A 27,414-nucleotide genomic window follows, 5' to 3' on the forward strand; every position below is an offset into this window, starting at 1 on the left:
TGGAATATATTTTTCCAGCCTCTCACCTTCAGTGTATATGTGTCTTGAGGTCCGAAGTGGGTTTCCTCTAGACAGCATACATATGGGTCTTCTTTTTGTATACATTCAGCCAGTCTATGTCTTTTGGTGGGAGCATTTAATCCATTTACATTTAAAGTAATTATTGATATATATGTTCCTATTGCCACTTTCTAATTGTTTGGGGTTGATTTTGTAGATCTTTTTTCTCCTGTTGTATTTCTTGACTGTATAAGTCTGTTTAACATTTGCTGTAAAGCTGGTTTGGTGGTACTGAATTCTCTTTTGCTTTTCTGAAAAGCTTTTTATTTCTGCATCAATTGTGAATGAAGCCTTTGCTGGGTATAGTAATCTTGGTTGTAGATTTTTCCCTTTCAGTACTTTAAATATATCCTGCCATTCCCTTCTGGCCTGAAGAGTTTCTGCTGAAAGATCAGCTGTTAAGTGTATGGGGTTGCCCTTTTATGTTACTTGTTGCTTCTCCCTTGCTGCTTTTAATATTCTTCATGTTTAGTCTTTGTTAGTTTGATTAGTATATGTCTTGGCGTGTTTCTCCCTGCGTTTATCCTGTATGGGACTCTTTGTGCCTCTTGGAGTTGACTATTTCCTTTTCCATGTTGGGGAAATTTTCAACTATAATCTTCAAAAAATTTCTCATACCCTTGACCCCTATAATTCAAATATTGGTGCATTTGATAGGTCCCAGCAATGGCACCCCACTCCAATACTCTTGCCTGGAAAATCCCATGGACAGAGGAGCCTGGTAGGCTGCAGTCCATGGGGTCGCTAAGGGTTGGACATGACTGAGCAACTTCACTTTCACTATCCTGCATTGGAGAAGGAAATGGCAACCCACTCCAGTGTTCTTGCCTGGAGAATCCCAGGGACGGGGGAGCCTGGTGGGCTGCCGTCTATGGGGTTGGTTGCACAGAGTTGGACACGACTGAAGCAACTTAGCAGCAGCAGCAGAGGTCTCTGAGACTGTCCTCAGCTCTTTTCATTCTTTTTTACTTTATTCTGCTCTTCATAAGTTATTTCTACCATTTTATCTTCCAGCTCACTGATTCATTCTTCTGCTTCAGGTATTCTGCTATTGATTCCTTCTAGGATACTTTTAATTTCAGTAATTGTGTTGTTTGTCTCTGCATGTTTATTCTTTAATTCTTCTAGGTCTTTGTTAATTGATTCTTTTAATTTCTCCATTTTGTTTTCAAGGTTTTCTATCATTTTTACTATCATTATTCTGAATTCTTTTTCAGGTAGTTTGCCTGTTTTATCTTCCTTTATTTGGACTTCATTTGTGTAGTATTTCTCTGCCTTTTCATTATTTTTTTTTTAACTTATTGTGTTTGAGGTCTTCTTTTCCCAGGCTTCAAGGTTGAATTCTTTCTTCCTTTTGGTTTCTGCCCTCCTAAGGTTGGTCCAGTGGTTTGTGTAAGCTAGGGTGAGATTTGTGCTGAGTTTTCGTTTGTTTTTCCTCTGATGGGCAAGGCTGAGTGAGGTGGTAATCCTGTCTGCTGATGACTGGGTTTGTATTTTTGTTTTGTTTGTTGTTTACATGAGGTGTCTTGCACAGGGTGCTACTGGTGGTTGGGTGATGCTGGGTCTGATATTAAAGTGGTTTCCTTCCTGTGAGTTCTTACTATTTGATACTCCCTAGGGTTAGTTCCCTGGTAATCAAGGGTCTTGGGAGTCAGCTCCCACTCCATAGGCTCAGGGCTTGATCTTTATTGATCCACAAATAATGGACAGTTGAAAATGTATGCTCCCATTTTGTTATGGCTCCCAGATGATGTCAGGCTCTGTACAACAGAATTCTCCAAGTAAAAGTCTTGCTTGGCCAATAGGAAGTAAACAATCAAAAAATAGAGATCAGCTGAGTTCTGCCTCACCTGAGCTTCAGGATAAACAGCAAATACAGTACAATAGTCCTATGGTCTCTTTGATAAGCTTTCCTATCTTCAACAAGTATCTGGAAATTTTAGGATACAGTGAAGGCAGTGCTCAGATGAATATTTACAGCTACAAACACCTGTGGCGCAGGAGGGCTCCCCAGCTCCTACTCCCTGAATCCTCTCCTCCTCCTCCCCTCCTCTTTATCTCTCCCTCAGTCTCTGCCGGGCACACGTGGTGCCAGTTGGGCCTGACCCGACCAGAAAGAGAACAGGGTGGGAGGTGGTGGTGGCAGCAGTGACCGGTGACCAAAATCGAGATCGCTTCCATAATTTCTCTTTTTGATAGCCTGTTGTTAGTGTATAGACATGCAACAGATTTCTGTATGTTAATTTTGTATCCTGCAATTTTACCAAATTCATTGACGAGCTCTAATAGCTTTTTGGCAGCACCTTTAGAAGTTTCTATGTATAGTATTATGTCATCTGCAAACAATGATAGTTTCGCTTCTTCCTTTGCAGTTTATATTCTTTGTATTTCTTTTTCTTTTTTGTGTGTGTGTGTTTTTTTTTTTTTTTTTTTGTATTTCTTTTTCTTTTGTCTGACTGCTATGACTAGCACTTCTAATACTATGTTGAATAAAAGTGGTGAGAGAGTGAGCATTCCTGTCCTGTTCCTAACCTTAGAGGAAATGCTTTTAGTTTCTTACCACTGAATAATGATGTTAGCTGTTGCTTTATCATATATGACCCTCTATACACACTCTGCTAAGAGTTTTATTGTAAATGGATGTAGAATTTTGTCAAAAGCATTCTGCACCAAATGAAATAAACATATCTCTATAATGTTTTGCAACAGTTTGAGAAGGGTAAGTGTTAACTCTTCTCTAAACATTTTGTAGTATTCACCTGTGAAGTCATCTGGTCCTGGACTTTTGCTTTTTATGATTTAAAAAAAAATACTGATTCAATTTCATTACAGTAGGTACAAAATATTATCTGAAGTATTTGTTTTGAAATTATAAGACATACAAAGAAACAGGAAAATTCCACCTATACTGGGCGAACAGCCAACAATAGAAACTGTTTGTGAGAGGATCCAGATATGGGACTTAGCAGACCTTACAGCAGCTATTATAAATACATTCAAAAACTACCAAGCTTAAGGAAATAAATATTAGTATGAAGGCAGATCATCACATAGAAAGTAAGAATAAAGAGACAAATCAAAATTCTAGATTTGAAAATTATAATAACTGCAATAGAAATTCACTGGAAGGATTCAATAGTAGATTGATGCTTACAGGAAGAAGAATTAGTGAAAGTGAAGATGCTCAACCAACAAAAGGCAATCTAAGGAACAGAGAGAGAAAAAATAAAGAATAAAGCCTCAAATAAATGAAGGATACCACTAAGTGCATTAACATTCATAATGGAAGTACCAGAAGGAAAGAAAAAAGACCAAGGAGCAAAAAAAGTATTCAATGAAATGATGGCAAACATTTGGCAAATGTAAAGAAAAACATTAATCTGCAAATTCAACAAGATGAACTCCAAGTGGGATAAACACAGAGATGCATCATAGCAAAACTATTTAAGAAACAAAGAAAAAACTTTAAAAGCAACAAGAGAAACACAATTATTAACATACAAGGAACTCCAATAAGATTAACACTTGACTTCTCATCTGAAACAACAGAGTCCAGGAGATGGGGTGACATATTCAATGTGCTGGGGGATAATGTGTTCTAGTTCTAACTTTTTAGCGGAACCTCCATACTGTTTTCCATAGTGGTTGAACCAATTTACATCTTAACCAATGGTGTACAAGGGTTCCCTTTTCTCCCCATCCTCGCCAACACATTATTATCTCTTATCTTCTTGATGCCAGCCATTCCAACTGGTGTGACGTGATATCTCACTGTGCTTTTGATTTGCATTTCCCTGATGATTAGTAATGTTATCTTTTCAGGTACCTGTGAGCATTAAAAATACTATTTCTATAACTCATTAATATGCATTATTTTTCCATTACTATACTCTCAGCTCTTAAGAGTACAGCAGGTACTCAAAAATTATTTGAGTCAAAAAAATGAGTGTATGAAAGAATAGCTAATAACAGCATGAATACAGAGCAATGGAGGTTGTAAGATGAGCAACTGAAACTGCTTTGAGAATCATAGAGTAACCAAGGAAAACAACAATAAAATGGGGTGGGCAAAAACTGGATTACTGGCAAATATAAGAATGATAAATATTCAAAAAGTGAATCAAAAGGAGAACATTTTTACTAAGAGTGGTATCTGGAGACTTCTAAGTTACTTCTAAGTATTAGGACCTCTAAAGTGATATTCTTTAAAAAAAAAAATTGAAAGTTGTCAACCTCTGGACTAATCAGAGGAAGATAATAAATTCCCTGGTGTTCACCTGTTCAATACACATTAACTCACCTGAGAAGCTTTGGCTTAGGAATTCTTCCTCCAATATCCATGGCTCTTCTCCTTGCTCCAGCCTGAAGATCACCTCTGGTTTGGTAATACAAAACCCTGTTAAAGTGAAATAATTTATGACGTGGGCCAGGTGGCCTAGATTTCAGGGCCTCTGAAAGAGGAGGAAGCTTCTAGAGCTGCTCAATGAAGGTGCCATTGAACATTTCACTGGAGAAGCAAACACAAATATCTTCCTGGTGCCCCAAAGTGACCTATAAACATTGAGTCTTTAATTCCAATCTTAAATATCATTAAACTTCACATGATGTCCATAAGCTTCTTAATTAAAAGAATTTTTTTGTTACAACTTTGTGGCCAAGGAAAGCCCCACAAAGAGGATCTGATTTAATACTCATATGCATGTATTATTACTTTATGCTTTAGTCTGTTTGGGCTGTTGTAACAGAATATCATAGACCAGGTGGCTTTAAAAACAGAAATTTACTTCTCACAGCCTGGAGGCTGGGAACTCGGAGATCAAGGTGCCAGCATGGTCAGAATCTGGTGCGGCCTCTCTTCCTGGTTTGCAGATCGCTACCATTTTGCTGTGTCCTCACAAGGTGGAGAACACCAAAAGATCCCTTTTCTTCTCCTATTTTTGTAAATGCATTAATCCCACCATGAGGATCTAATAATTCAATCTAAACATCCTTGAGGATTGGGGTTTAAAAGAATTTTTAAATGCCATTTAGAATTGCATAATAAACCAACCTTACCCACTGAGACAAGGTTCCTGTAGTTCTCCAGCATCACATCTCTATACAAGGACCTTTGAGTTGAGTCCAGGTGCTGCCACTCCTCCTGGGTGAAGCCCACAGTCACATCCTTAAAGGATACTAATCCCTGGAATTTCTGTTCAATCTGAAATATTCAGAATTAAGATGACATGGAAAAGATGTATGGAAGCAAATCCCTACCATGATTATTGTTTACAGATTACTAAACTGGTTTGCAGAATGTTCCTTTTGCTTTATACTCTGGGAGAACAAGAGAAAGCATAAAAGAAATATTCTGTAAACCAATTTGCATTAATTATTAATTCTCAAGTTTCCACAATGGATCTGGAACTATTCTAGTTCTTGTAAATATTAAGATTAGCAAATACCATCCTGAGTCAAGAAGCATATAATCTGGTAAGAAAACATGCAGTTCAGTTCAGATAAGTCGCTCAGTTGTGTCCGACTCTTTGCGACCCATGAACCACAGCATGCCAGGCCTCCCTGTCCATCACCAACTGCCGGAATCTACCCAAATCCATGTCCATCGAGTCGGTGATGCCATCCAACCATCTCATCCTCTGTCATTCCCTTCTCCTACTCCCCTCAATCTTTCCCAGCATCAGGGTCTTTTCAAATGAGTCAGCTCTTCACATAAGATGGCCAAATATTGGAGTTTCATCTCCAACATCAGTCCTACCAATGAACATCCAGGACTGATCTCCTTTAGGATGGACTGGTTGGATCTCCTTGCAGTCCAAAGGACTCTCAAGAGTCTTCTCCAACCCAACAATTCAAAAGCATCAATTCTTCAGTGCTCAGCTTTTTTTATAGTACAACTTTCACATCCATAAATGACCACTGGAAAAACCCTAGCCTTGACTAGATGGGCCTTTGTTGGCAAAGTAATGTCTCTGCTTTTCAATATGCTATCTAGGTTGGTCATAACTTTCCTTCCAAGGAGTGTCTTTTAATTTCATGGCTGCAATCACCATCTGTAGTGATTTTGAAGCCCAGAAAAATAAAGTCACCCACTGTTTCCACTGTTTTTCCATCTAGTTGCCATGAACTGATGGGACCGGATGCCATGATCTTAGTTTTCTGAATGTTGAGCTTTAAGCCAACTTTTTCACTCTCCTCTTTCATCAAGTGGCTCTTTAGTTCTTCTTCACTTTCTGCCATAAGAATGGTGTCATCTGCATATCTGAGGTTCTTGATATTTCTCCCAGCAATCTTGATTCCAGCTTGTGCTTCTTCCAGCCCAGCATTTCTCATGATGTACTCTGCATATAAGTTAAATAAGCAGGGTGATAATATACAGCCTTTACCTATTTGGAACCAGTCTGTTGTTCCATGTCTGGTTCTAACTATTGCTTCTTGACCTGCATACAGGTTTCTCAAGAGGCAGATCAGGTGGTCTGGTATTCCCATCTCTTTCAGAATTTTCCACAGTTTATTGTGATCCACACGGTCAAAGGCTTTGGCATAGTCAATAAGGCAGAAATAGATGTTTTACTGGAACTCTCTTGCTTTCTCGATGATCCAGCGGATGTTGGCAATTTGATCTCTGGTTCCTCTGCCTTTTCTAAAACCAGCTTGAACATCTGGAAGTTCATGGTTCACGTATTGCTGAAGCCTGGCTTGGAGAATTTTGAGCATTACTTTGCTAGAGCATGAGATGAGTGCAATTGTGCGGTAGTTTGAGCATTTCTTGGCATTGCCTTTCTTTAGGTTTGGAATGAAAACTGACCTTTTTCAGTCCTGAGGCTATTGCTGAATTTTCCAAATTTGCTGACATATTGAGTGCAGCACTTTCACAGCATCATCTTTCAGGATCTGAAATAGCTCAACTGGAATTCCATCACCTCCACTAGCTTTGTTCATAGTGATGCTTCCTAAGGCCCACTTGACTTCACATTCCAGGATGTATGGCTCTATGTGAATATGAGTGATCACACCATTGTGATTATCTGGGTCATGAAGATCTTTTTTGTACAGTTATTCTGTGTATTCTTGCCACCTCTTCTTAATATCTTCTGCTTCTGTGAGGTCCATACCATTTTTTTCCTTTACTACCTGGCATGCTGCAATTTACGGGGTTGCAAAGAGTCGGACACAACTGAGCGACTGAACTGAACTGAAGCCCATCTTTGCATGAAATGTTCCCTTGGTATCTCTAATTTTCTTGAAGAGATCTCTAGTCTTTCCCATTCTATTGTTTGCCTCTATTTCTTTGGATTGATCGCTGAGGAAGGCTTTCTTATCTCTCCTTGCTGTTCTTTGGAACTCTGCATTCAAATGGGTATATCTTTCCTTTTCTGCTTTGCTTTTCACTTCTCTTCTTTTCACAGCTATTTCCAAGGCCTCCTCAGACAGCCATTTTGCTTTTTTGCATTTCTTTTTCTTGGGGATGGTCTTGATTTCTGTCTCCTGTACAATGTCACGAACCTCCGTCCATAGTTCATCAGGCACTCTATCAGATCTAGTCTCTTCAGTCTATTTCTCACTTCCACTGTATAGTCATAAGGGATTTGATTTAGGTCATACCTCAATGGTCTAGTGGTTTTCTCCACTTTCTTCAATTTCAGTCTGAATTTGGCAATAAGGGGTTCATGATCCGAGCCACAGTCAGCTCCCAGTCTTTTTTTTTTTGCTAACTGTATAGAGCTTCTCCATCTTTGGCTGCAAAGAATATAACCAATCTGATTTTGGTGTTGACCATCTGGTGATATCCATGGGTAGAGTCTTCTCTTGTGTTGTTGGAAGAGGGTGTTTGCTACGACCAGTGCGTTCTCTTGGCAGAACTCTATCAGCCTTTGCCCTGCTTCATTCTGTACTCCAAAGCCAAAAACATGGAGTAATATGTTACAAGTACTGTGGTTAAAGTACACACTCAATAGATTAATATAAATAAGAAGCAAAACTACTTCTGTTTTGAGCTTCACTGAGGAAGAAGAGCTACTGAATAAAGAGTGACACTGTGTTCTTCATGAATATAAGGTCACTGCACAAGCAAAGGCTAGGGCCCTCTAACACTCTCAGGAAATGAGTAACAAGGCAAACAGGAGTTGAGATCAGAAAAAGGGCCACAGAAGTACTCAAGGAAAGCACTACAGAATAACTTTAGACCAGTGGACTCCAAAGTATGTGATCACTTCCCATCTTAAAGAATACTTTTGAACACTACAGAAGTTTGTCTATAAACCACAGAAATAAACTAACAAGAAGTTTATTACAAACTTTATTCTTATTTAGACTTAAGAATGTAGGTAAAAATCTAGTATGCTATTACACTACAATACATATCTTAGGTCCTAATTCTTCAATTCAGAGACAATAATTAGGATGTGCAGCAGATGATACAGGAGAAGATATTCAACTAAACTGTTTTCAACGTCATCCAGAGTGGGGAAAAAAAGAAGGGCATGTTAACCTACTCCAGCATTCTTGCCTGGAGAATCCTGTTGTCAGAGAAGCCTGGAAGGCTACAGTTCATGGGATCACAAAGAGTTAGACACGACTGAGCAACTAACACAACACCAGAGTGCATGCCTCTACTTTAGGCATCATTGTTGCAGACAGAGCTGCCGAAGGAGAGATTCAACAATATACTGAAAATACATGACTAAGTTTTTATTTCAGACCAATTCTGTTTTTAAAAAGAGAATGGAAAGCAAAAGGACAAAAGAACCCACTTATATAAACTTGAAACTTGGATGCAAATAGTGAAGTGCAAGCCTCTCAGTTGTGTCCAACTCTTTGCAACCCCATGGACTGTACAGTCCATGGAATTCTCCATGCCAGAATACTGGAGTGGGTAGCTTTTCCCTTCTTCAGGGGATCTTCCCAACCCAGGGACTGAATGCAGGTCTCCTGTGTCTCTCAATTGCAGGCAGATTATTTACCATCTGAGCCACCAGGGAAGCTCAAAAGGTTTAGAAATTAGATACAAGTTCAATATAACAAATATCAGAATATTAAAAATTTTAAAGGTATAACAAACAGCAGGTGTGAAAAATATAAAAGTCTTTACAAAAAATATAATGAAGGAAAATAAGAAGACCCAAATAAGTAGAAGGATGTAAGAAATTCCTAGATAGGCTCAGTATTGTAAAAATATCAATTCTCTCCATGCTGATATAAAAATTCATACCAATTGCAAAAAAAATTCCAGACAAGCTAATTCTAAAATATGTGAAAATGCAAAGGGTAAAAATACACAAATCATCTTAAAGAAAAATTAAGCCATAAGAAGTACCATATATCAAGTATAATATATTATCAATGTATCATAATTAAAATATTGTGACTCAGGCACAAGAATTTTCAAATGCATCAACAGAGTAGAAGAGTCCAAAATGTATGTATGTCACTTGATTTTTGACAAGGATAACAGAAGGACAACCATTTCAATACACAGTGTTTAATTATAGGGAGCATTTACTGCTATTTTAACTATAAACAGAAATCCATTTTAGACAGTATACAGATCTAAATTTGAAAAGTAAAACAGTAAAAATTTTAGCAAATACAGTAAGAAATACCTTCATGACACTAAGAATAAGCAAAGACTTCTTAACTAGGATGCAAATTACATTAATAATTCTACAATATTAAGATCTTACCCTTACCAAACGACAGAAAGAAAATAAAAGTACAACACAAAGTGGAAAGAGACATTTGGAACACATATATCTGACAAAGAAGTCCTATCTCTAATATAGAAAGACTTTTTTTTAATTAATGAGGACAAAAATGCAGGCCATCTTGGTAACAAACCTGACAGCAAATCTCTCAACAGAAACTATGAAAGTGAGAAGACACTGGGCAAAAATTTGAATGGGCAACTTGCAAATGAGAAAATGAAAATGGAATGTCATTTTAAAAGAGCTAGGAAAAATGTCACCAGAAAATTCTAAATCCAGAAAGAATATTCTTCTAAAATGAATATATTTTCCACATAAAGTTTGAAAAAATTATCAATAATACACACAAGTCAAGAAATACTACAGTTAAGGAAAATGATATAAAGAAAACTGAAAATGGCATTTAAAGCAACAAATATAATGTCTTTTGGAATCCATGAAAAACACTGAAAGTAAAATACATCAAAATACTAGTAATAGGATAATTAAGGTTAAACTGATTAAAGATTCTAGTACTATCTGTGAAGAGGTAAAGCACTAACTTAAGGTAAACGAAAGTAAGAATTCTGTAAAGGAAAAGTTCAACTCCTCTGTTTTACTCAGGTCACCAAATTAGTGGGAACTTTTCCCATCCCAAGCAATTAACTAAATTCTAACATTACAGCATCAGGTTCCAGGCTCAGTTCCATGTGACACCATTCCTACTTCAGACACCAAGTGTAAGCCCAGTGTATCTAACCACTGGGTAAAAACCAAGGCTCCCACACCCTCTTTGTTCAGTTCAATAATCTGACAGAGTGGCTCACAAAACACAGAAAAATAATTTACTTATGAGATTAATGGGTTAATATAAAAGGATACAACTCAGAAACATCCAGATGCAAGAGATACCCAAAGCAAGGATGGGTACAAGGTTACAAAACTTCCATGCTCTCTCAGAGCTCACTACCTTCCCAGTAATACCTCCATGTTCAACAACCTGGAAGCTCTCTGAATCCCGTAAGTAACCTGGAAGCTCTCTGAATCCCATAAGTTCACGGACTTTCATGGAGATTACATTATATATGCAAGACTGATCAAATCACTGGTCAATGGTGGCTAATTCAGCCTCCAGCCACTCACTCCTCCTCAGAGGCTGGGAGGTGGGGCTGAGAATTCCAACCCTCTAATCATACGGTTGGTTCTCCTGGTACTCAGTGCCTCATTCTTATGAGACATTTCAAAAGTCACTTCATTAACATAAACTCAGGTATGGTTGAAACAAAAAACACCATCTTAATTGTTGTGGAGCTATTTCAGGAACTAGGAAAAAATACTCAATATTATAACAACAGATTTCCCTATAGCTTTTATCACTTAAGATATTATTAGTTTTAGGGAGGTAAGTTAAGAAACCCTGCAGGAAAATCAACATACATATTTATTATAATAACAATATCACAAATGCAAATTGTAGTATCTAGAGTAAAAACTAAAAATATATGAAACTATATAACTTAAAAGCTACTAGATACACAAAGAAAATGCCTATCAAAAGGAGAATGGGGAAGATGGCAGAGGAGTAAGATGGGGACATCACCAGCCTCCCCACAAATACATCAAAAACTCATCAAGATATGGAACAACTCCTACAAAGCATTCTCTAGGCAGCAGCAGAAGACCCCAGCCTCCAGGCGGACAGGCTAAGCTCCCTGCAATGAGGTAGGAGAGAGGATGGAGACATAAAAAGGGATAAGACGGGGACCCCCCTGGTGGCCCAGTGACTAAGATGCTGTGCTCCCAATGTAGGGGGCCTGGGTTAAATCCCTGGTCCAAGAACTAGATCCCACATGCTGCAATTAAAATATCCCTTGCGCAGCCAAATAAATAATAATAATAAAAAAAATTTTTAAAGGGAAAAGATGGAGAACTTCTGGGCAGGAGCTTATGCCCCAAGGGAAGGAGGGAGCCCTGAAACAGCAGGGGTCCCCAATGCACAGGGAAACTTCCTTCATAGGCAGGCCCAAGGGGGAGCTTCGAAGTCTTGGAAAACTAGACAAAGCAGGGACTTAAAGGCAGTAAACAGAGAAAACTGCTCTTCTCAGTCTGTTAACAGACGGCAAGCTTGGGGAACCGAGGGTGGTGCGGCATACAAGCCCAGCCAGCGCACAGCCCTTGCAGCACAGAGGGCTGGCCCAGGTAGCTGAGTATGATGCCGCAGACACACCCAGCCAGTGCACACAACCCTTGAAGTACAGAGGGCGGGCCCAGGTGGCCTAGTGTGACACAGCAGACAAATGGGACCAGGGCACCGATAGACAGGAGGAATATAAACGGGCAGTGCACACAACCCTCCTGGCACAGCTGAAAGAACACGACACTCGTGACAAAGAGGGCAAGGGGGTGAGATGAAACAAGTGCACATAAACCCCGCAACACAGAGTGCGTGCATGGGAGCTAAGATAAGTGCACACAAGGAAGCAAAGGGCAGGCCTGGGGAGCCAAAACAAGTGCATACAAGCCCCGTGACACAGAGGGTAAGCTCAGGGGCCAGAGGGAAGCCCACACAAGTCACCGTGATGTAGAAGGCACAAGAAAACATCCACACAAGCACCTTCCTAACAAGCTTCAACCAGCACCACAGGGCAGGACAGGGGAACAGAAGCACCATTTCATGATCCCAGGGACAAGTAGGGGGCTGGTGACACTGCATATATGCTGAGGTCACTTTAAAGCATCTGCAGAAATACATGTACCTAACACCATGAAAGCTAGAACGACTGCCCAAAGGCATACTGAATGCACAGACACTCCAAAACCTACTACTGGACACTGCACTGCCCTTCAAAGAGGCGAGATCCAGCTCCATCAACTGTAACAATAGCACAAGCTCCCCCAACCAGGAAAACATCACAGGACACTAACCGAACCCCATCCACAAGGGCAGACTCCACAACCAAGAACTACGACCTTGAGAACCTTTTTCAAATTTTTTCTTTTTTTCCTCTTATAAATCACACTGTTTATTCTCCCAACATATCTCCACCATCACATTAGCCTTTAGCAGTGCTGTGGAGTTTTCCTTTCTTTTTCTTGTTATAAAAACAAAAAAATTCATTTTAAGATTCTTTCTTTTTATAAATCACAGTGTTTATTCTCCATCATATTTCCACCTTCACATTAGCCTTTTGCGGTGCTGTGGAGTTTTTCTCTTTGTTTTCCTTGTTAAAGAAAAAATTTCATTTAAAGATTTTTTCTTATACATCACACTGTTTATTCTCTCTACATATTTCTACCTCCAAAAGATAAATGTTGGTTGTGTGGTTTGGAGTTTTCCTCTTTGTGTTTGTAAAAAAAAGAAAAGAAAGAAAAACATTCATTTTAAGATTTTTTTTTCCATTTTTTCCTCTTTCACTTTTTTTTCTTTTTTCTTGATGAATTTAATTTTATTTTTTATATATTCCACTGCTTTTCCTATAGTTCTTTACCAGCTGTAACTATTCCTGAATATATATAAATCTTTTCCACATACGTCTATTCATCTTTCTTTTCTTTTTCAATTGTCTCCAGCCCTTTCTTTTCTCTTTCCCCTCCCTTCTCTTTTTTTTTCTATTTTTCTTATTCTCCCCCTTTATTCCTTCACTCTCTCTTCTTTCACCAAGTTACATTGTTGAGCTCTCTATGCTATATTCCCCAGGGAGCCCTCTGCTCATGCACAGACTTACAGATTGAGCATTAGCTAATTCTGCTTTCAATTGCTTGATATCACCTCTGGGTTCTCTTGCTCACCAAGTCAATCTCCTGTACTCTTCTTTAGAATACTTTGGTTATAACTGTATGTGTGTATGTATATGTCCCAGTATTTCTGTAATTATCTGCTTGATTTCCTCCTACTAGAACACAAGCACAAGTCATCCCTAACAAGAAATCAACACAAACCACCCAACATTTCCCTCTGAGGGTAAAAATCAAAAGAAAGAAGTAATACAATCCTAAAGCCTGGGAAAAGGAGACCTCAAGTGGAGCAAGTTAGAAGGAAAAAAAGAAGATGAAAAGATAGAGAAATACAGCACAAATGAAAGAGCAAGGTAGAAAGTCACAAGACCAAATAAACAAAGAGTAAATAAGTAACCTCCCTGAAAGAGAATTCAGAATAATGATAGTAAAGATGCTCCAAGGACTTGAAAACACAAACTCATGTTTGTTGATGTATGACAGAAAACCACAACATTCTGTAAAGCAATTATCCTTTAATTAAAAAAGAAAAAAAAAGACACAAAAAAATGAAAGCAGATACATTAGTTTGCTGACAAAGGTCTGTCTAGTCAAAGCTATGGTTTTTCCAACAGTCATGTATGGATGTGACAGGTGGACCATAAAGAAGGCTGAGCACCAAAGAATTGATGCTTTTGAACTGAGGTATTGGAGAAGACTCTTGAGAGTCCCTTGGACTGCAAGGAGATCCAACCAGTCCATCCTAAAGTCCTGACTAATTCATTGGAAGGACTGATGCTGAAGCTGAAGCTCTAATACTTTGGCCACCTGATGCAAAGAACTGACTCACTGGAAAAGACCCTGATGCTGGGAAAGACTGAAGGCAGGAGGAGAAAGGGATGACAGATGATGCTGTGACTAAGACTTCCAATAATATGTTGAATAAAAGTGGCAAGAAGAGGAAAAAAAAAAGAGAAAGAATGGATAAGTAAATTGTATTCTTTTCATGTATGCAGCAATACAAGAAATAAACTACTGGTACATGCAGCAACATGAATGAATCAAATATATAATGAAAAAAGCCTCATGTAAAAATGTACACACAAATCCTATACATCTAAGTTTCAATAACAGGCAAAATTAATAAATAATGATAGACAAGCACCACAAAGGGGAAGGAAAGTTGTTCTTAAAGACTGGGAAAGTCATGAAGGAACCTTAAGGGGTGGCGGAAATATTAAATATGTTGACTTAGTTGGTAATTACTAGGATTTATATATGTGTCTTAAAAAAAGGCTGTATACACTTATATTGAATGCATCTTACACACTTTATTGTATCATGATCTAGCACAAAACAAAATTAAAAAATCAGAATTCGAAAAAGGGGAAAGTGGAATATATGAAATAGTAAATGAATTTATAAAATCAGCAATAAATATCTGCCAGTAAGTTGACAGCCAGTAGCTACAGGGGTTTGCAACAAGATAATTTATACCTTCTTAAAGGAAAGGTTTGAAAATGTGATATTTTCTTAAGTTGCTAATAGAGAATATGTTGATAAAAATCTTTGTATCTGTTGATGTAGCTACCTATCATGAGTATCAAGGCTGAGACTGCTTAAATATCTGAAGAGGGAGAGTACACTGATTGAGAAGTAAAGTAAGTTGGTAAGGTGGAGAAGTAAGGTAAGGTGGAGAAACACAGTATCACTTAGGGATCCTATGTTAAAATAGAATATTGCATTGTAAGCTGACTCAGTGTCAGAAAAACAAAGCAAAATAAAATACATCAATAAAATATGTGTGAACAACCAACAAGAAAGCACAGCAAGTAAATACATTGTGGGACAGAGGGCCTAAAACCAAACAACAATAAATGAAAATAGATTAAATCACCCAACATAAAAACAGGAATCTTAAACTTAAAAGGTCTACTTCTTAATTTTTGACTAGAAAAAACAATCCTAAGGAAAACAAAACAGGATTTTGTTTATATCTCTATCATAGTGAAAGTGTTAGTCACTCAGTTGTGCCTGACTCTTTGTGACTTCATGGACTATAGCTCGCCAGGTCCCTATGTCTATAGGATTCTCCAGGCAAGAATACTGGGGTTGGTTGCCATGCCCTTCTCCAGGAGGTCTTCCCAACTCAGGGATCGAACCCAGGTCTCCTGCATTGCAGGCAGATTTATTACCATTTGAGCTACTGGGAAGCCCCCCTTGATAGGGATACAAGTGTCTATCATAAGACTTGTAGTAATATAAAAACTAAACATCCTACATAATTCTAAGAATTTCTATTTATAAAAACTATATATATCTCTTTCTAGGACACATAATAAATATTCATAAATGGTTGCTGAATGGATGAATTAAGAACCAATTCAGTTACATTAAGTGAATACTAATTACAGTGAAAGGGAGACTCACGTGTGATAAAAAACAGTTGCAGAAAAGTGGAAGAGAGCCTAAACATAAACTCACACCACACTTAACACAGTTAATTGAAGGCAATGGCACCCCACTCTAGTACTCTTGCTTGGAAAATCCCATGGACAGAGGAGCCTGGTAGGCTGCAGTCCATGGGGTCGCTGGGAGTCGGACATGACGGAGCAACTTCACTTTCACCTTTCACTTTCATGCACTGGAGAAGGAAATGGCAACCCACTCCAGTGTTCTTGCCTGGAGAATCCCAGGGATGGTGGAGCCTGGCGGGCTGCCATCTATGGGGTCGCACAGAGTTGGACACGACTGAAGCGACTTAGCAGCTTAGCAGCAGCAATAACACACAATGTGAAAAGGATAATCTCTTTAGTAACTGGTGTTGAGGAAACTGGGTATCTACCTGCAAAAGAATAAAACTGGACCCTGATCTTACATCACTCAGAACAATTAACTTGAAATAGATCAAAGACTTAAACATAAGACCCTAGAAGAAAACACAGGGAAGGAGCTCCTTGACATTATTCCTGGCAATCATTCTTGGATAAGAAACCAAAAGCACAGGCAAAAAAAGCTAAAATAAACAAACAGGGCTACATCAAATGTAAGAGCTTCTGGGGACTTCCCTGGTGTTCCAGTGGTTAAGACTCTAAGCTACCACTGTAGGAGACGCAGGTTCAGTCCCCTGGTCTGGGAACTAGGATCCCACAATGCCACACAGTGTGGCCAAAACAAACAAAAGCATTAGAGCTTCTGCACAGCCAAGGAAACAATCAAAAAATTTGAAAAGGCAACCTATAGGAAAATATTCCCAACATGTTTCTGATAATACACAAAATACATAAAGAACTCATATAACTCAAAAGCAAGAAAGCAAATAATCCAATTTAAAAATGGTCAAAGGATGTCAATAAACATTTTTCCAAAGACAAACAAATGGCCAAAGGTGCTCAAAATCACTAATCAAATGTAAACAAAATCACAGTGAGATATTATCTCACACCTGTTAAAATGGCTATTATTAAAAAGACAGGAGATAACAAATGTTGTAAAGGATTCAGAGACAAGGGAAGTCTTGTGCACTGTTGGTGGGAATGTAAACTGGTGTAGCAATTATGGAAACACTATGGAGGCTCCTGAAAAAATTTTAAATAGAACTATTTTATGATCCAGCAATTCCACTCTTGGGTATAAACCCCAACGAAACAAAACCACTATCCTAAAGAGATATCTGTACCCTCATGTTCATTGTAGCATTACCTGCAATAGCCAAAGGATGGAAACATTCAAGGATGAATGAATGTTCAAGAAAAATGAATAACGAAAATGTAATGGTATATACAATGGAATACTATTTGGCTATAAAAAGAAGGAAATCCTGACATTGGGAAAAATGTTAATGGACCTTGAGAGCATTATGCTAAGTGAAATAAGTCAGACAACGAAAGGTATACTACTGGTATCACTTACATGTGGAATCTAAAACCACCACCACCACCTCCAATAAAAGCCAAATTCACAGAAAGAGAATGAAATGGGGGTTGCCAAGGGCTAAGAGAAAGGGGAAACAGAATGATATAAATCAAAAGGTATAAATGTTCAGTCATTATAAGAATAATTTTGCTCAGCCATAAAAAGGAATGAAATTGGATCATTTGTAGAAATGTGGACGGATCTAGAGTCTATCATACAGAGTGAAGTAAGTCAGAAAGAGAAAAATAAACATCACATATTAACACATATGTATGGAATATAGAAAAATGGTACAGATGAACCTATTTCCAGTGCAAAAATAGAGAAGCAGATGTAGGAAACGGACACATGGACATGGGAGGAAGGGGAGGGTGGGATGAACTGGGAGATTAGGATTGACATATACATACACTACCATGTGTATAACAGATAGCTAGTGGGAATATCTGCTATAAAGCACAGGAAGCTTACCTTTGGTCATCTTTTAGCCTAATTCCTTAGGATGTACCCTTCAAAGTGAAATTATAAAGTATCAAATATAAAGGTAAGCTGTGTAAAGAACTTCATAGCAGAACTATTCAGAGATAATGAAAAAAAAAAAAAAAATAAAGCACAGGAAGCTCAGCTCAGTGCTCTTGATGACCTAGATGGGTGGGTTGGGGGTGGGGTGGGAAGGAGGTTTAAGAAGGAGGGGATATATGTATATATAAAACTGATTCACTTCATGGTAAATGAACCGTAATGCAATTATACTCCAATAAAAAAGATAAAAAAGAATAATTTAGGAGGATCTAATGTACAGTATGTTGACTATTAACTGTATAGTATTATATAGCTGAAACTTGCTGAGAGTAGACCTTAAGCATTCTCCAATATCAAAAAAACAAACCCAATCAAAAAATGGGCAGAAGATCTAAACAGACATTTCTCTAAAGAAGACAGATGGCCAAGAGGCACATGAAAAGATGCTCAACATCACTAATTAATAGAGAAATGCAAATCAAAACTACAATTAAGTATCATCTCACACCGGTCAGTCAGAATGGCCATCATCAAAAAACCTACAAACAATAAATGCTGGGAAAGGGGTGGAGAAAAGGGAACCCTCTTGCATTGTTGGTGGGAATGTAAATAAAACCCAAATGCCTCTCAATGGATACTTTGTGAACATGACAAAATCTACCCAGTCTACGCCAGCAGCTTTCATAATGAAGACATGTGGCAGGTATTCCCACTCAGATCTGTTTTGCTAGTGCTTGGTCAGGAAATATTATCCTTTTATTGTTCTCTTTATTTTTTACAGATGGATAACATAAAATTAGGTCCTTTAATCACATTTTATATATATATATATATATTTTTTTTTTAATTCAAGATGGCTTAAGGTACTATTTAAAAAAAAAAACATGCTTGGCATTTTTAGACAAAACAAAAAATTTCATTAGGCCCCTGGGGTAAGGAAAACAAGAATAAAAAACAGAAAGCACAAAAAGATTGTATCACAATATAAAAGTTTCAGAAAATACACTATTAAATGAAAAGACAAAAAGCATACTGAGAAAAGATAATTAGTAACAGTTATAACAAAAGATTACCATTTAAAATACACAGGGAATGCATACAAAACAGTGCAAAACCTGAAAAGCCATACACTTATGAAAGCTGCACAACCACAATCACTCAGAAAATCAAAGTTAAGTTTTTCATCTATTATGGAGGAAGTAATTTTTATATCTGGAGAGATGGAAAGGAAAATAGTCTTGATTTTCATATCCTATAACTCAAACCTATTAATCACAGAACTCTGGAGCAGTGATTCTTAAACTTAGAAAGTATCTGCATCACATGAATACCCTGTTAAAACAGACTGCTGAGCCTACCCCTCCATTTCTCTGCCAGCAGGTTTGAGATAGGGCATGAGCATCTGCAATTTCACACAAGTTTCCGGGTGATGCTGCTGCTTCCAGCCAAAGAACCTCACTTTGAGAAGCACTGCTCTAGAGTCTGAGACACACCTGAAATTTGTGCAGAGTGACAAGAATATTCACAGTAGCACTGTTTATATTACTAAAAAATAGAAATTATCTAAATGTCTACCAATAGAATACTGAGAATGGAAAAATATGGCATTAAAAGGAATAAAACTACATATCAATAGATTTTAAATTACTAGTGAACCAGGAGAAAACTGTATCACAGATACATTAAAATAGTTTATGTATTTTTAAAAAGCACCCCAAACAATATATAGTATTGTTCAACTATCTACATATTTTTCCAATGTGGGGGTAAAATGAGAAGTCTAGTAGAAGCTGGAACTAAACTCAGAACTAAACTCTGGGGCACAATGAGGAGTACCCCAAGAAAAAGCCATCAGAAGAGTGGTTTCAGAAGTGAAAAAAGGAGACCTTCCAGGAGAGAGCAGTCAGTAATGCAGCAGTTGTTCAAGGAAGACAACTACAATTAAGTCACTGGTGACTTTTACCTGAATAGATTCTAAAGTGGAAAAGAACAAAGACAGAATGCTATGGGATGAAATCTGACTGAAGAACTCAGAAACATTTACCAGAGAATTTAACTTTGAACCACATGCTTCAGGACTTCTACACACAGCTTGGCGAAGATAAAACAGCTTTGTAACAAGCATGCAGGCCATTTATTCCTCTAAACATACTCTAAAAATAAGTAAGACTATCATAAAATTCATTATTTGAACCATCTCTTCAACCTTTTTACCCTCAGTGAGGAATGGTTTGAGGCACTCACTTCAGAGCTGTCCCTGGAAATTACTTACCATGTGTCCCGAGCAAAAAGGGTATCTTCCATAAGACTTTGTTGCGTCTTGAAAGGAATCTTTTTGTATCCAAAATACAGTGTATCCCTTTCTGCCATGGTTATCAGAAACATCATAAACCTATTTGCAGGTTAACTTAGAAAGTCTGTTATATAAATGATCAGTATATATAAGCCAACTTGGTTCTGTTCTTGATTTGCTATTTTTATATTTTCTATGAAGTTCAATTTTTATCTATTACTGATTTCCCATCTTAATGTATGGACTCTTACAAATCTCACAAAGTCCACTGTTAAACAAAGGAATGAATGAACAAACTCACCTGGGATTTATTCATTTTTGGCTGTTCCTGGAAAAACGTAGACAACTCTGAAGATACACTGGGTTAGAAGAAGAGGACTGGAGTCATGAAAGATCTGGCCTGTGTGGCAGTTCCTGAATTCTCCTTTCCTATTAAAGCTAAACACACCACTAGATAAGGAAAAAAATGTCAATGTCCCTTTGACCTTCAAAGACATGGATATATATATATTGTTGATGATCACCTACCTAATACAACTCTAATATTACCATGTAGCTCTTGGGTATACATTTTCTCAGAGTTAAGTATTTACCGCCTAGGGATATCTTATAACAGTTTAAGTCTCCCTTGGTGTTCATGAATTTTTTTTTAATTATAAAATTGATTAAAACAAAAATACACACAATGAATATTAATTACACCAAAACTGTTGTTAAAAAAATACTTAGGACTAAAGAAAGAAAAAGAAGAAACTCAGGACTAGGCTGTTTAACTTCCCTACTAACGTTACTAAACCTTTGCTTAGTGACTCCACAGAAAGCTATAAAAAGCAGTGCTTTAAGCAAAGACCCATGTTTTACCATTGTTGCCATTTCACAGAAGACTCTTCTATAAAACACTTGCTTTTAGTTGTATGGAAAAGTATAAACAATACTGCCTTATGAGTCAGATCTTTTAGTCTTCGCCACTAACTGATCTGAACAAGGCACTAATCTTCAGAAACAAAGAGAAAGAAATTCTGTCCAAAGAGACAAAAAAACAGATAACTCTTGAATATCCTTCCTGAATGCTAAGGCAAGCAGAAGAGAAACAACATGAAGTAATGGACATGACCGGAGGGCAGTTTAGAATCCAAAAAGGATAAATGGAGAACCAAAGGAACGGAGTCTGTGTACAAAGCTAAGCTAACTCATCAGCCCCGACTGTTGGCTCTTCTCCCAAGACCCCACGCCCCGCAACACTCGCCCCTCCACAGCAAGCATTCTCTCAGCAGCCCCGCCCCCGCCCCGTGCCACCAGATCGCTGCCTGCATCTTGCTTGTATATTAAGTCCCTCCTCCTGAGCCCTTAGAAACAGGGCGTCTCGCACGCGCACGGGGGGGGGGGGGGGGGGGGGGGGAGGGGGGGGGAGGGGGGGGGAAGGTCCAGCTCAGGGCTGGGGCTAGTCTGTCAGGGACTTCGGCCCACTCTTCCCAATGGAGACGCCCCCTTCTCGCCGCCCCAGGGGTCTACAGAGCTCCTCCCCACCATGGGTACTGACCTTTTCCCTCCTACTCCCTAAACTGCACGGAACCCCTACGGTCCTCAACCAGCCATCCCGAGCTCACTCGCCTCTCCGTCTCCAAGGGGCACTGAGCCCAGAAGAGTGCACAGACTCATCAGCCCCGTAACCGCTTCCCACGCACGGCTGGAGAAAAACAGAAGCAAAGGCGGAAATGCATAGAGGGAAAAGGTGGAACTAGGCATGCGCAGATGGTCCGCACGCAGGGCCAGACAGTCCACGCTGACCACTAGAACTTTGTTTCCCTTTATTCTCCCCGACCAGCGGGTTGGGATTGGCTGAGAGTCCAGCCCACCTGGCAGCGGAAGATTTGAACCTGAGGTAATTTAAGCAGCTAGAGCCGGTCAGGGACTTTCTCCAAAGTTACGGATTACAGCCGAGTTCTCTGTGCAGTCAGAATGCAGATTTACATACAGTCAAGTAAAGGAAAACTGTTCGTCAATTTCACTTTTTTTTTTTTTTAAATACTGGGAAATGGGGACTTAGTTGGTGGTGCAGTGGTTAAGATTACACACTTCCAGCAGGGAGCCTGGTTCAATCCCTGGTCAGGGAGCTGGATCCACATGCCACTACTGAGTTCACATGCCACAACTAAAGATCCAGCTGCCCAAAGGAAGATAGAAGATCCGGCAACCCAGCACAGTCAAATGAAATAAATAAACAAATACTAGGAAATATATCCCATTAATACAATAAAAGAGTTATATCATCGGGCGGGCCGGGGGGGGGGGTGGCAGACAAGAAAGCAAGTTCATTAAAATCATGAAAGCAATAAATGAAAATAGTAGATAAATTAAGTAGACACAATCCAAAAGAAAATAGTCTTCCTCTACATATAAACATCTTGGAGAAGGGCCTGGCAACCCACTCCAGTATTCTCGCCTGGAGAATCCCATGGACAGAACAACCTGGCAGGCTACAATCCACAAGGTCACAAAGAGACAGAGGCGACTGAAGAGACATAGCATGCATATATAAATATATTCTTTCATTTGTGACATTAAAATTACTTCATAAAAAGGGAGATAAATCCTTCCATAGATTCAATATTTTTGACAAAATTCCAATAAGAATCTCAACTAATTTTGGCATGTACTCCTTTTCTCTTTGATTTTTAAAGTAGTGTGTACATTACAAAAGCATTCTCAACTTATCTGGAATAAAATTAAATCTAAACAGCCAGATGTTCTTAAAGTGCTGCATTCAATATGTCAGCAAATTTGGAAAACTCAGCAGTGACCGCTGGACTGAAAAAGGTCAGTTTTCATTCCAATTCCAAAGAAGGGCATTTCCAAAGAATGTTGAAATTACTGTATAACTGTGTTTATTTCACATGCTAGTAAGGTTATGCTCAAAATCCTTCAAGCTAGACTTTGGCAGTATGTGAACCGAGAACTTCCAGATGTATAAGTTGGGTTTAGAAAAGGCAGGAGAACCAGAGATCAAATTGCCAACATTTGTTGAATCAATGAGAAAGCAAGGGAATTCCAGAAAAACATCTACTTCTGTTTCACTGACTATGCTAAAGTCTTTGACTATGTGGATCACAACAATCTGTGGAAAATTCTTCAAGTGATGGGAATACCAGACCACCTTACCTGTCTCCTGAGAAACCTGTATGCCAGTCAAGAAGCAACAGTTAGAACTTGACTTGGAACAACAGACTGGTTCAAAATTGGGACAGGAGTACATCAAGGCTATATATTGTCACCCTGCTTATTTAACTTCTCTGCAGAGTATATCATGTGAAATGCCAAGCAGGATGAATCACAAGCTGGAATCAAGATTGCCAGAAGAAATATCAACAACCTCAGATATGCAGATGATACCACTCTAATGCCAGAAAGTGAAGAGGAACTAAAGAGCCTCATGATGAAGGTGAAAGAAGAGAGTGAAAAATCTGGCTTAAAACTCAATATTAAAAAAAAAACAACGAAGATTATGGTGGTTGGTCCCAACACTTCATGGCAAATAGGAGGGGAAAAAGTGAAAGCAGTGCCAGATTTTATTTTCTTGGGCTCCTAAATCACTGCAGATAGTGACTGCAGCCATGAAATTAAAAGACATTTGCTCCTTGGAAGGAGAGCGATGACAAACCTAGACACCATATTAAAAAGCAAAGACATCACTTTGCTGACCATGGTCCATATAGTCAAAGCTATGGTTTTTCCAGTAATCATACACAGATGTGAGAGGTGGACCATAAAGAAGACTGAGCACCAAAGAGTTGATGCTTTTGAACTCTGGTGCAGAGAAGATTCTTGAGTCTCTTGGACAGCAAGGAGATCAAACCAGTTAATCCTAAAGGAGATCAACCCTAAATATTCATTGGAAGGATTGATGCTGAAGCTCCAATACATTGGCCACATGATGCAAAGAGCCGACTCACTGGAAAAAACCCCGATACTGGGAAGACTGAAGCAAAAGGAGAAGGGAGTGGCAGAGGATGAAGTGGTTACACAGCATCACCAACTCAATGGACATGAACCTGAGCAAATTCTGGAATACGGTGAAGAACAGAGGAATCTGTCATGCTCTAGTCCATGGGTCACAAAGAGTTGGACATGACCTAGCAACTGAACAAACAGCCAGAAAGCATTTCAAAAAGGAGAAAATTGTCTAAGAGAAATCTCAATGTGTATAATATTGCTCAGTTATTTAAAATAGTTTGGCATCTGCTTCATGGTAATACAATAACCATGTTTAAGAGTATTTTTTAAATGTAGTATAATAAATGTAGCATTCCAAAACAATGAGGGAAGGAAAGGAATATTCTAAACAGCAAGTCATTCCCAACAAAGATCACATGTGATACAGGTTCATATGGATTCAAGGTCTGAAATGCTTATAAAGTAAACCACTAAGTTAGTAAAGGAAATAAATAGAGATGAGAAGTTGTGACATCAAGAAATCCACACATTTAATATGAAACATTTTATAATAAAAAAATAGCAAACAACTCAGCTCTAGTTTTTAAAATACATTAACCAAATAACCAGGAAATTATATTTTTACTATTTGAAAGAAAAGAAGAATTAATAAGATCTTTAAAGCAATAAAAAGAAAAAACTTAAAATGGGCTATAGAACTGAGCAGTAGTGTAATAAAAAGAAAAAATTCGAATAAACACGTTTGAAAAAGTTGATTAGGAGAATGGAAAGAAATGCAAATGTTTAAGTAAAAACATGCAAGATATCATTTACTGAGATTTAAATTTTTACTCAATATATAGATATATATATATACACACACACACAAAAGTTCACTTCATTTTGTCCACTTTTATAAGTTTTAACAAGTGCATAGATTTGTGTAACCATCACTGCATTCAAAATACAGAACTGCTGCCCATCAAATTACTTCATACTACCCTTCTGAAATAAAAACCTCTCACCACTTTAAACTTCTGGCTGCTGCTGCTGCTAAGTTGCTTCAGTCCTGTCCGACCCTGTGCGACCCCATAGACGGCAGCCCACCAGGCTCCCCCGTCCCTGGAATTCTCCAGGCAAGAACACTGGAGTGGGTTGCCATTTCCTTCTCCAATGCGTGAAACCAAAAAGTGAAAGGGAAGTCTCTCAGTCGTGTCCGACTCTTCGCGACCCCATGGACTGCAGCCTACCAGGCTCCTCCATCCATGGGATTTTCCAGGCAAGAGTACTGGAGTGGGGTGCCATCGCCTTCTCTGAAACTTCTGGCAGCCACTACGTATTCTTCATGCTTATATGTTCGTTTTTTCTAAAAAGTATTTTTACAAACACATATAACAAATATTATACTTAATGGCGAAATATGGAAAGTGTTCAACTGAAAAGTCAGACAAAGATAAGGATGCATACTATCTGCAACTTTATTTGGCATTTTTTCCGAAGTTCTTAGAGTAAAATAGCAAAATAATCAAGTACACAGAATATTCAAATGAAAGTATCCAAAATAAAAGTTTTAAAAATTTGATACAAGTTCAATATAACAAATTTCAGAAAATTAAATTATTTTAAAGGTACTGATAGGGATAGGGACAGAATAAAGAAACAAAGTAGGTGATTAAATAGTTAACACCATAGGGGATTGTAAGTAGAAAAAAAAATACGGTAGACCTCTGTAAGTTAATGATCACTTAGAAAGCAGCTTTGCTTAACCACAAAACCAAGCAGGCTTGTGAGCCCACTAATAAACATGCAGCACAGCGTGAGACATGCCCCCAAACAATAAAACAACAGTGGTGTGAGACCCACATCCTGCCCAGTGCGCTAAGTTAATGACCCCCAGGACATTCTTTCTGCACACACAAAACAATAATTTATGGCAAGGTGACATTTCAAAGTAAAGATCCTTATTGTACTGAGACCTGAAATAATTTTTCCATAGTGCCATGACCTGAAGAACTATGGGCAGAAATTCATAACACTGTACAGGAGGTGGTGATCAAAACCATCCCCCAAAGAAGAAATGCAAAAAGGCAAAATGGTAGTCGGAGGAGGCCTTACAAATAGCTAGGAAAAAAGAGAAGCAGTTCATGACTTCGTACAAGAGACAGGGATCAAGACCATCCCCATGGAAAAGAAATGCAAAAAAGCAAAATGGCTGTCTGGGGAGGCCTTACAAATAGCTGTGAAAAGAAGAGAAGCAAAAAGCAAAGGAGAAAGGAAAGATATAAGCATCTGAATACAGAGTTCCAAAGAATAGCAAGAAGAGATAAGAAAGCCTTCCTCAGCAATCAATGCAAATAAATAGAGGAAAACAACAGAATGGGAAAGACTAGAGAGCTCTTCAAGAAAATTAGAGATACCAAGGGAACATTTCATGCAAAGATGGGCTCGATAAAGGACAGAAATGGTATGGACCTAAGAGAAGCGGAAGATATTAAGAAGAGGTGGCAAGAATTCACGGAAGAACTGTACAAAAAAGATCTTCACGACCCGGATAATCACAATGGTGTGATCACTCACCTAGAGCCAGACATCCTGGAATGTGAAGTCAAATGGGACTTAGAAAGCATCACTACGAACAAAGCTGGTGGAGGTGATGGAATTCCAGTTGAGCTATTTCAAATCCTGAAAGATGATGCTGTGAAAGTGCCACACTCAATATGCCAGCAAATCTGGAAAACTCAGCAGTGGCCACAGGACTGGAAAAGGTCAGTTTTCATTCCAATCCCAAAGAAAGGCAATGCCAAAGAATGCTCAAACTACTGCACAATTGCACTCATCTCACATGCTAGTAAAGTAATGCTCAAAATTCTCTAAGCCAGGCTTCAGCAATACATGAACCGTGAACTTCCAGTTGTTCAAGCTGGTTTTTTTTAGAAAAGGCAGAGGAACCAGAGACCAAATTGCCAACATCCACTGGATCATGGAAAAAGCAAGAGAGTTCCAGAAAGACATCTATTTCTGCCTTATTGACTATGCCAAAGCCTTTGACTGTGTGGATCACAATAAACTGTGGAAAATTCTGAAAGAGATGGGAATACCAGACCATCTGACCTGACTCTTGAGAAATATGTATGCAGGTCAGGAAGCAACAGTTGAAACTGGACATGGAACAACAGACTGGTTCCAAATAGGAAAAGGAGTATGTCAAGGCTGTATATTGTCACCTTGATTCTTTAACTTATATGCAGAGTACATCATGAGAAATGCTGGGCTGGAAGAGGCACAAGTTGGAATCAAGAT

At 38.5% G+C, this 27,414-nt stretch overlaps 1 protein-coding gene and 1 long non-coding RNA gene across 38 annotated transcripts in view; one reads left to right on the forward strand and one right to left on the reverse strand.

The window, feature by feature from the left end:
* LOC147343119 (uncharacterized) overlaps window positions 1–13,934 on the forward strand; it is a 50,210-nt gene extending 36,276 nt beyond the window's left edge. The window contains exon 2 of the long non-coding RNA XR_015156669.1: window positions 13,638–13,934. This is a non-coding gene — a long non-coding RNA (uncharacterized LOC147343119). The remainder of the gene's footprint in view (window positions 1–13,637) is intronic.
* The window catches only part of LOC147343118 (zinc finger protein 33B-like), a 109,042-nt gene that overhangs the window by 37,897 nt on the left and 43,731 nt on the right, over window positions 1–27,414 (reverse strand). For 11 of the 37 annotated variants that reach the window (XR_015156665.1, XR_015156664.1, XR_015156658.1 and 8 more), the window contains exons 2-3: window positions 5,116–5,260; window positions 4,361–4,456 (exon numbers count right to left, since the gene is read on the reverse strand). Coding sequence is in view for 29 of the 37 variants with exons in the window: in XM_086381518.1 (XP_086237644.1) it covers window positions 4,361–4,456; window positions 5,116–5,260 (241 nt within the window). In the remaining 8 variants the exon portion in view is untranslated. Of the gene's footprint in view, window positions 1–4,360; window positions 4,457–5,115; window positions 5,261–7,662; window positions 7,947–20,485; window positions 20,635–21,724; window positions 21,967–27,414 lie in introns of those variants that run through there. The other 26 variants (XR_015156663.1, XR_015156659.1, XM_086381517.1 and 23 more) reach the window with 15 other exon arrangements.

The sequence above is a fragment of the Bos grunniens genome, chromosome 28 (assembly GCF_055505025.1).
Source record: "Bos grunniens cultivar Pamir isolate PY7600 chromosome 28, Bosgru_T2T1.0, whole genome shotgun sequence".
Lineage (NCBI taxonomy): Eukaryota > Metazoa > Chordata > Mammalia > Artiodactyla > Bovidae > Bos > Bos grunniens.